Source organism: Lonchura striata, chromosome 2 (genome assembly GCF_046129695.1).
Source record: "Lonchura striata isolate bLonStr1 chromosome 2, bLonStr1.mat, whole genome shotgun sequence".
NCBI lineage: Eukaryota > Metazoa > Chordata > Aves > Passeriformes > Estrildidae > Lonchura > Lonchura striata.
Genome location: NC_134604.1, coordinates 116,889,690 through 116,899,608, shown reverse-complemented (window position 1 = coordinate 116,899,608; position 9,919 = coordinate 116,889,690). Strand labels below are relative to the sequence as shown.

General features: G+C 59.3%; 1 protein-coding gene across 1 annotated transcript; it reads left to right on the top strand.

Annotated features, from left to right (window-relative positions):
• Window positions 1–8,130: 8,130 nt before the first annotated feature.
• On the top strand, window positions 8,131–9,285 carry LOC110474932 (olfactory receptor 52B2-like). The gene has a single exon (XM_021538726.2). It carries the CDS (start codon window positions 8,131–8,133, stop codon window positions 9,067–9,069), a length of 939 nt encoding a protein of 312 aa, XP_021394401.2. The 3' UTR covers window positions 9,070–9,285.
• The last annotated feature ends 634 nt before the right edge of the window (window positions 9,286–9,919 follow it).

Here is a 9,919-nt window from a genome sequence, read left to right as displayed (position 1 = left end):
GGCTCCAGGAGAGGTTTGCTCCTGGCTCCAGGAGGGGTTTGCTCCTGGCTCCAGGAGGGGTTTGCTCCTGGCTGCAGGAGGGGTTTGCTCCTGGCTGCAGGAGGGGTTTGCTCCTGGCTGCAGGAAAGGTTTGCTCCTGGCTGCAGGAGGGATTTGCTCCTGGCTCCAGGAGAGGTTTGCTCCTGGCTCCAGGAGAGGTTTGCTCCTGGCTGCAGGAGGGGTTTGCTCCTGGCTGCAGGAGGGGTTTGCTCCTGGCTGCAGGAGGGGTTTGCTCCTGGCTGCAGGAAAGGTTTGCTCCTGGCTGCAGGAGGGATTTGCTCCTGGCTCCAGGAGAGGTTTGCTCCTGGCTCCAGGAGAGGTTTGCTCCTGGCTGCAGGAGGGGTTTGCTCCTGGCTCCAGGAGGGGTTTGCTCCTGGCTGCAGGAGGGGTTTGCTCCTGGCTGCAGGAAAGGTTTGCTCCTGGCTGCAGGAGGGGTTTGCTCCTGGCTCCAGGAGGGGTTTGCTCCTGGCTGCAGGAGGGGTTTGCTCCTGGCTGCAGGAGGGGTTTGCTCCTGGCTCCAGGAGAGGAGAACTTTGCTCCTGCCTCCAGGGCAGCTCTGCTCCTGCCCAGCACACACAGCCCTGCTCGGTCTCCGCTGTCCTGCTGGGCTCCCCAGCCCCTCTGGACAGAATTTAGGGCAAAGCCCCTTGCAGGTGCTTCTCGGGGTCACTCGGGGGCACGGGCGGGGGGTCCCAGAAGTTCCTTGTTGTGAAAACTGAGACTTTGGTCCCAGAACTTCTGGAAATCAGGAGAGGCTCCTGGAGCATCTTCTGGGGTTGGGAGGCCACCAGGTGACTCCCGATGAGCCGTGGGTGCTGCCTGGACCTCAGCAGTGTGTCCTTGTCCCCGGGCTGGGGTGGGGAGGGGGGAGCTTTCTCCTGAGATCTGTGTCAGCATTCATGGCGTTAAATACCTTCTGCCCCAGCCCTTCCCGGGGCTGCTGAGGCAAGGAGAGCAAACCCTTGAGTCACAGACATCCCTGGATTGTGAGCAGCATCTGGAGGGTTCTCTGGCATCAGCGGAAAGGAGGAGCCTGAAACACCTGCCCGGAATCCCAGCTCTCTCTGGACAGTGTAGATTACCAGCTGCAACAGGAACAAAGCGTGAATTTTCTTTTTCTTCAGGCAATGCTTACATTTTGAAATGGTGTGGGGATGGAGGGAGGCAAACTGAGTTGGGGAGAAGATGAAAACAGGCCCTTATTTGACATTTACTGTTAGATATTTACTGTTATTAGATATTTCTCTAGTATTAGGTGTTTATTTACTGTTAAATATTTATCTGATGTCAGATGTTTTTTATTAGATGTTTATATTGATACTTGTTTACTATTGTTAGATACTGGTCCCATTATTAGTATATATTTAGAATAGAGACTTGGCAAGGTAAAGGCTTTGTTGAGCCTCTAAAGGGGGGAAATGATGCCTCAGGTTTAGTTTTTATATTTTTCAGGTTCTGTGCTGCTTTAGTGTGTGGGTCTGAGCTTCATATAGGGGATGGTGAGCTCTGTGCACAGAGCAGGGACACAAAACAATTCCTGCTCCAGCTGGGCACCAAGGACAAATGATCCAAACCTCAGCCCAGGAGCACAAACAGCGTGGGCTGGAGAGAGAAAAACAAGCAGGATGGGACTGATGGGCTGGAGCTGGAATGGGACAATGAACTCCAAGGTGCCAATGGAGCAGAACTGATCCCAGGGAGAGCCCCGGGAGCGCTCGTGCATTTTGGGACATTTTGGGTCATTTGGGTGCAGCCCTGGCTGGGCTCTGGTGCTGCCCAAGGTGGATCCATGAAGGAGATCCTTGAATAAATCCTTGAATAAATCCCTGCTTTATTCTGTGGCTCTGCCCAGCCCCTGCTCCAGGGCAGCCCCACAAGGCATGGCCCCTGTTGGGGTAAGGAGGGGGTGCCCTGGTGCCCCCTCCCATGTGTCCCTCGCAGGGGGCTGGCCTGGTGGCACGGGGCTGGTCCGGCTGGCACGGGTGTGTCTGATCCCAGCCAGGGCAGGGTCCTGGCGAGCTGGAGCGTTCCCTCCTTGCAGCCAGCGGAGCCCGGGCCTGGGCTGACCCTGCTCGGGCAGGGGGCCCGAGCCCCCCGGCTGGTGTCCCACCCCACAGCTCTGTGCTGTGAGCCACGGGCCAGGCTGGGCCACGCACAACCCAGACCTGTGACACTGAGCTTTTGTCCTTTTCAGTCACAGGAGGTTTGGAGCAGGGAGTGCTGGCAGCTGGCCGTGGCACTGCCCAGCTGCTGTCACCTGTGTCCCTTGGGCGAGGGGAGCCTCCTCTCCGTGCCCCCAGCCCCTTGCAGGGCCAGCAGTTGTGGCTGTTACACTGGGGAGGTTTCTCCACAGCCCCTCGAGGACTGGGCATGCTCTGCCTTAGAACCATGGCATGGTTTGGGTTGGAGGGACCCCAAAGCCCAGCCAGTGCCACCCCTGCCATGGCAGGGACACCTCCCACTGTGCCAGGCTGCTCCAGCCCCAGTGTCCAGCCTGGCCTTGGGCACTGCCAGGGATCCAGGGCAGCCCCAGCTGCTCTGGGCACCTGTGCCAGGGCCTGCCCACCCTCTTAAAGAACAATTCCTAATTCCCAGTATTCCATCTAAACCTGCCTTTTTTTTAGTTTAAAACTTTCTCCTTGTGCCATCCCATCACTCCTCAGTGATCTGGAGGCAGAGCTCAGGCCAGCAGCGATGGTAGGCTGGTGGGGACGCTGCCACTGCTGTCCCCAGCAGCAGCAGGGCTGTGGTGGCAGGGAGGGGGACACAGGAGCCGATGTGGGGACAGGCAGTGACCTGGCATCGGTGTCCTATCCCAGGCATGCGTGGCAGGGCTCTGCCCAGCTCAGAGCAGCTCTGGGGCTGCAAACACGTGCTGGGCTTTGGGGGCACTGGCCCCTGGCACGCTCGGGGCATGGACACCACCCACGGCCCTCAGGAGCCGTCTGGGCCACGAGTCCGAGACTCGAGCCGGGCTCTCTGGGAGCTGATCAGGAGATTTCTGATGGAAAGAAAACTTCTTTAATTTAGAAAGTTGATGTCAGCGTCAAATATCCTGAAAGCTGTGAGAGGAGCCCAAACAAAGGGAGCAGTTTGCCTCTGCAGCTGGGTTTCTCTGGTCCCTCTGTGATCATTGGTTTGTGGGTTTTGCAGATGAAATTGAGCAGTGACCTGGGGATGGTGGAGACTTTTTCTGCAGCACACAAACAAAAAATGAACCATGGGTTGCTGAGACACATTTGCCTCCTTTTGGTTTTCTTTTGAAACAAACACACTTTTTCTCAGCTGGGTAAATATTTGTTCTGCTGATGGTGCTGGATGCTGTCTGCTTTGGGAACAGGGAATTGAACATGGATGCTGCCAAAAGATGCCATTGCTGGGAGCCCGTGAGAGGAGAGGGGGTGAGCCCAGGTGTGGGGATGCAGGGCTGGCAGCAGAACCCCGGGAGGACCCAAAGGCTGGCTGGGGTGTGAACTGCCAGGGTGTTTGACATCCCTGAAGCAAACAACGGGATGGGGGGGTTTGCTGAACCAGGAAAGAAGGGTCTGGAGCAGGAAGGGAGGGTCCCTGGGGCTTTTCAGGGGACTTGGCCAGGGCAGATTGCAAGTGGCTGGGTGAGGGGGTTGTCCCAGGTGGAAATGGTCCTGGGGTCCCCTGAGCCCCATCTCCCATGTCCTGGTTCTGCTCTTCCCACAGATGAGGTGACCTGGGAACCAACCTTGGCCATCTGTTCCTTTGTGCAGTGGCTGGCCTTTAGTGGCCAACCATGTTCCCTGGCACAGGCAGCGGCCTTGGACACTTCCAGGCACACGTTTCTAGCCTGGCCAGGACAGCAGCTATCCTCAGCCCAGAGTTCCCCCTGGAGAACACTAACTGCTCACTGATCCTGCTGCAGCAGTGATCCTGCAGCTCCCTGGGCTCCCTGTGCCCCCTGTGCCAGCCATGAGTGCCACACAGACAGGCATCACCTGAATTTTGGGTTTACTTGGATTAGCAGTCCAAGTGGAGAGTGATTTTTTACAGTAGCAGAGGGTGATGGGACACAGGGAATGGTTTGTACAAAGGAAGGCCAGATTTTGTCACCTGGCAGGGTGGGCAGGCCCTGGCACAGGTGCCCAGAGCAGCTGGGGCTGCCCCTGGATCCCTGGCGGTGCCCAAGGCCAGGCTGGCCACTGGGGCTGGAGCAGCCTGGGACAGTGGGAGGTGTCAGGAGGTTGGAAAGAGATGAACTTGAAGGTCCCTTCCAGCCCACCTTGCTCCATGGTGTTGTGATTCCATGGTTCCTGCAGTACCTGTAGTCCTCACCAAGACTCAGCAGGGTGGCCCTCCTGCCTTGGGGGCTTAGGGCTGTTGGATGCTGAGTGGCACCAGTGCTCTTGTGCAGTTTTTGGCTTTATTGTGGTCAAAACCTGCCTGTGTTTGTCCCCTGGAGGTGACAGCCCCAGTGCTGGTGGCGGGAGTGCTGGATGACCCGGCCTGCAGGAGATCCTGCCTGCAGAGGGGAGGGTCCCAGCCCCGGCCCGGGGGGATCCCTGGGGGCTGCAGGGAGGGGTGGTCACCGCTGACCCAGGGCGCGGGGTCCAGGCATGAACGGGATCGTGGGGCAGGGCGGCTCGGGTTTGGGAGGCGCCCCGAAGGGCGTTGTCATCCCACGGGCCGGGATGCCACCCCGCTCCCGTCATCCCAGGAGCGACCCCGAGCCCCGAGCTCCCTCCCATCCCCTGGAGCAGCCGAGCCCACAGACCTCCCCCCGCATATTCCAAGTTTGAAATTCGGAAACTTCCAAATTCCTTCTACCCAGTTAATCACCGACAGCGATCTGCATAGCAGAAATCATTCAGCCCGGGGGCTGCTGTTTATGGAGCAGCTCCGTGGCCGAGCGCTTTGCCGCGCTCCTCCCGCCCGCCCGTCTTCCCACGGCCGCTGCTGCTCGCCGGCCCGGGCTCCGTCCGTCGGTGCCGGGGGTCCCCGGGACGGGGGGCTTCGGTGGGCTGGGGGCACACGGAGCCGTCAGGAGCCGCGGCGAGCGGCAGGTCCCGGTGTGCGGGGCACCGAGGGGCGGGGAGGCCCCGGGGAGCGCCGGGGAGCACCGGGGACTGGCCCCGGGGAGCGCCGGGGAGCACCGGGGACTGGCCCCGGGGAGCACCGGGGACTGGCCCCGGGGAGCGCCGGGGAGCACCGGGGACTGGCCCCGGGGAGCGCCGGGGACTGGCCCCGGGGAGCGCCGGGGACTGGCCCCGGGGAGCACCGGGGAGCACCGGGGACTGGCCCCGGGGAGCCGGGGCTGCCGGGCGGGACGGGGAGCGTCCCCAGCCGCTGGACCCCGCGGAGGGACCGCCGCTCCCTTCCTCCCCCGGCCGGGGAGCCGCGGCGCCGCTCGCCTCGGGGACTCGGGGCCGCGGGGATCTCCGCGGCGCCGAGAGGCTGGCGCGGAGCTGCCGAGTTCACTTAACGGGAATCGGGGGAGAGCCCTCCCTGCTGAGCGGAGAGCCGCCGCGACGGGGACGGCCACAAAGCGTCCCTGAGAGCCGCGGCCCGGGCCGGAGGCGGCGGGCAGCGGAGCCACGCGCGGGTGATGCCCGGGGGCCGGTGCCACCGGCTGGGCTGCACCACCGGCCCCGGCACCGCCCGCTCGCCCCCGTCCGGAGCCGCGGACGCGACCTCCGTGCAAGAGAAACGCGCCTGCGGTTCTATTCCGTCCTGAGGAGAATCCCCGGGATCCGCGGGAATTCCCGGGATCCGCGGGAAGCGCCGGAATCCGAGGGAACCCCCCGGAATCCGCAGGAACCCCCAGAATCCGAGGGAATTCCCGGGATCCGCAGGAATCCTCCGTCCCCGTCCCAGTCCGCTGCCCTGACCTCCAACCCAGGGCCACGACCCGGGGGAGCCGGCCCCACCTCAGCCCCTCTCTGCCCCTCTCCAGCCCCTCTCTGCCCCTCTCCAGCCCCTCTCTGCCCCTCTCTGCCCCTCTCTGCCCCTCTCTGCCCCTCTTCAGCCCCTCTCTGCCCCTCTCTGCCCCTCTCCAGCCCCTCTCTGCCCCTCTCTGCCCCTCTCTGCCCCTCTCCAGCCCCTCTTCAGCCCCTCTCTGCCCCTCTCCAGCCCCTCTCTGCCCCTCTCCAGCCCCTCTCTGCCCCTCTCTGCCCCTCTTCAGCCCCTCTCTGCCCCTCTCCAGCCCCTCTTCAGCCCCTCTCTGCCCCTCTCCAGCCCCTCTTCAGCCCCTCTCTGCCCCTCTCCAGCCCCTCTCTGCCCCTCTCTGCCCCTCTTCAGCCCCTCTCTGCCCCTCTCCAGCCCCTCTCTGCCCCTCTCCAGCCCCTCTTCAGCCCCTCTCTGCCCCTCTCCAGCCCCTCTTCAGCCCCTCTCTGCCCCTCTCCAGCCCCTCTCTGCCCCTCTTCAGCCCCTCTCTGCCCCTCTCTGCCCCTCTCTGCCCCTCTTCAGCCCCTCTCTGCCCCTCTCTGTCCTTTCTGCAGCACCAAACGCTCCCGCAGCGATCCCCAGAACCCGCAGAGCTTCCCGGCATCCCGGGGCAGATGGAGCTCGTGCTTTAGGTAACTGCTTCGAGCTGAGAGCAAAAGGAAAAGGGTTTAGGGAAGGAGAATCCAAGGAGCGGCTTGGGCAGAGCGGTGCGAGCTGCATCCTTGGAGCTGCCCTGAGAAGTGTGAGAACCGAGCTTGCAGCGAGGCTGGGTCACGGGGAAAGGTCCTGGTACAGCGTGGAGGAAGGGCTCTGATGGATTCGGGAAGGGGTCTAAAGCCGAGGGACTCCTTTGGTGCAGAGCTCCTGGGTGCACCGAGATTCCCGCTGGATCCCTGTTTATTTGCAGTTTGATATTTGCATTTTGCCACAGAGGCTGAGCTGTTGGCATGGCAGCACAGCTGCCAGCTCCCAGCACTAGTAATATCTTTTCTGTTAACACCTCACATCTGTTTTTGTTTGATGCAATATTTATACTGAACCACTTTAAAAAAATTGCAAAATTTGTTGGTATTATTAGAGAATAGTAGTTTTTGTTATATAATAATTAGTATTATCTTAAAATCAAGTATGATTTTGATTAATTTTATTTTTTAAAGATGATCCACTGCCATATTGTGTTTCCCTGGATGCTTTCTTGGTTCAGGATATTTTAGATATTAAACTGAGTGTGAACAGGGAATCCAATCTGTTGTTGAAGATACAGTTGTTTTTTCATATACAGAGTCAATATTTTGGTGTGCAACAACATCACAGCTTTTCAGCACTCACCCCACTCCCTCCTGCGTTATGGATAATTCCTTATGGATTGAGTTTTGAGATTTAAGACCTGAGTATTAATGCAGAAGTTGCTGAAAACAGTCACTTTCCATCTTAGTTTGTGTGTTTGGGTCTGATTCAGCCTCTGGGGCTTTTCAGGGCTCTCCAGGGCAGCAGCACCTCCTTTCCTTTAGCTGGAGGGAGGATTGCATCTCCCACAGGTTTTTCTTCTGACACAAAGGTCTTTCCAACTGCCTGGTTATATTTTAGTTCTGCCAGATTTGCTCTGAAAAATGCTGCAAAGCAAATTGAATTGGGTCTCAGAGCTGAGAGGGGAGGGAAAGAGAAGTTTGGAGACAAGGACCATGGGCAGCCAACTCCAAACCTGGAGTTAATTTTGATCTCTGTCCTAGCTGAGCCCAGGGGCCCTAGAACTGCCCACTCTCAGTGCCCGAGAACATCTTGCTCACCCTGCAAACCCTTGGCCGTTCCTCTCTCATTGCCCGATTTCTTCCTTCTCCTCTGGACTCAGAGAAGACAGAAATATTCCAGTATTCGTGCAACAGGAGCTGGTTCTGTCTCCAGTCACTGCCTGAAGTGGAAGCACTTGGAGGAAAAGCGTGTAGCGCTTGTGTTAGAACCAAGTGAGGAGGAGATCCGGACGCTGGTTTTCACAGGAGCGGGGTGTAAGCACACCCTGCAGCACGTGCAGGCCCCGGGGTTTGCAGCCTGCCTTTGTGCCTCTGGCTGGGGCTCTCTGCAGAGCACAGCAGCTCGCACGAGGCGTTTGGTGCTGCTGGAAGAGCTCAAGCACCCCAAAATAATGTTCTGCAGTATCTTCTGCTTTGCTTTCAGGTGAACATGTCCTCGTCCAACCTGAGCAGCCTGACCCCAGACACGTTCATCCTGGTGGGGATCCCGGGCATGGAGCAGCTGCACGTCTGGATCTCCATCCCGTTCTGCTGCGCGTACGTGGCAGCGCTGCTGAGCAATGGAGTCCTGCTGCTCACCATCTGGGCGGAGCGCAGCCTCCACCAGCCCATGTACCTCTTCCTGGCCATGCTGGCCGTCGCCGACCTCGCGCTCTCCACCACGGTGGTGCCCAAGATGTTGGCTCTCTTCTGGTTCCGAGCCAGGGAGATTTCCTTCGGCGCCTGCCTGACCCAGATGTTCTTCCTGCACTTCACCACCATAGCGGAGTCGAAGATCCTGCTGGCCATGGCCTTCGACCGCTTTGTTGCCGTCTGCTTCCCGCTGCGCTACGGGGCGGTGCTGACCCCGTCCGCCGTGGCCAAGACGGGGCTGGCGGCTCTGCTGAGGGGTTTCTGCGTCATCTTCCCCTGCGTCTTCCTGCTGAGGCGGCTGCCGTTCTGCGGCCACACCGTCGTCCTGCACACCTACTGCGAGCACATGGGCATCGCCCGCCTGGCCTGCGCCGACATCTCCGCCAACGTCTGGTACGGGCTCGCCCTGCCCTTCAGCGTGGGGCTGCTGGACCTGGCCCTCATCGCCGTCTCCTACGGCTTCATCCTCCGGGCGCTGTCGGGGCTCCCGTCCCGCCCCGCCCGCCGCAAGGCCCTGCACACCTGCGGCTCCCACGTCTGCGTGCTGCTGCTGTTCTACGCGCCCGTCGTCTTCGCCGCCCTGACGCAGCGCTTCGGCCGCAGCATCCCCCCCGAGCTCCGCATCCTGCTGGCCAACCTCTACGTGCTGTTCCCCCCGCTGCTGAACCCCGTGGTGTATGGCATGAGAACGCAGCAGATCAGGGACGCCGTTCTGAAGGTGTTCATCCGCCCCTAGAGCCGCCAGCCGAGGCAAGAGCGAAGCGATGGACGCCTAAATGGGGCCCGGCTCCCCACCCCAAATTCCCTTTCAGCTCTTTCAGGCAGCACCCCGAGTCTGCTACCCCAGGCAAACACAGAACACCCGACACGCTCACATCGCCGTCCCCAGGTTTGTGCAGAATGCAAGATAAAGGCAAAAATCAGGATGGCAGATTGGCAACAGAAGGAGAGCGATCCGAGAAAGGAGAACCTACCCCAGGCGTGCCAATTTTGGGAAACCCCAGAGCCCCAGACTCATGGAGTAGCTGGGGTGGGAAGGGACCTCCAGAGATCAGCTCACCTGATCCTCGCTCACGCAGGCTCATCCAGAGCAGGTGACACAGGATCACAGCCAGGTGGCTTTGGCCATCTCCAGAGAAGGAGACCCCACAACCTCCTGGGCAGCTCTTCCAGTGCTCGATCGCCCACACTGCAAAGGGAATTTCCCTCATATGCAGCTGGAAGTTCCCATGTAAATCCCCTACAAGGAGGAGGTAGGTGGAATTCCACTGTGGTGGGACAATAAATCTGGGCTCAGGTGGAAAGACATATAATAAATGTGTTCTTCTGAATGACACATGTATAATGAAATTCATCTTAGAGATTTATTCTTCATCAAAATTCATAGTATTGAAAAATCTCCTAAAGGAGTAATACAGAAATAAAACCAAGTGCTGCACTTCAGCATTCATGGGGTGTTTTTATTCCTTAACTGCATCATCTGACCTCACTTTGAGTAAACATGCCAGTGAAAAATCCTTCTCAGAAGAATCACAGAGTGGCATTGAAAAAATTGTTATCAAATCCTAAAAATGCTCTTGCTGCAG

Coding starts and splice junctions, on each gene's coding strand:
- LOC110474932 (XM_021538726.2), top strand. CDS start 8,131: ATGTCCTCGTCCAACCTGAGCAGCCTGACCCCAGACACGTTCATCCTG.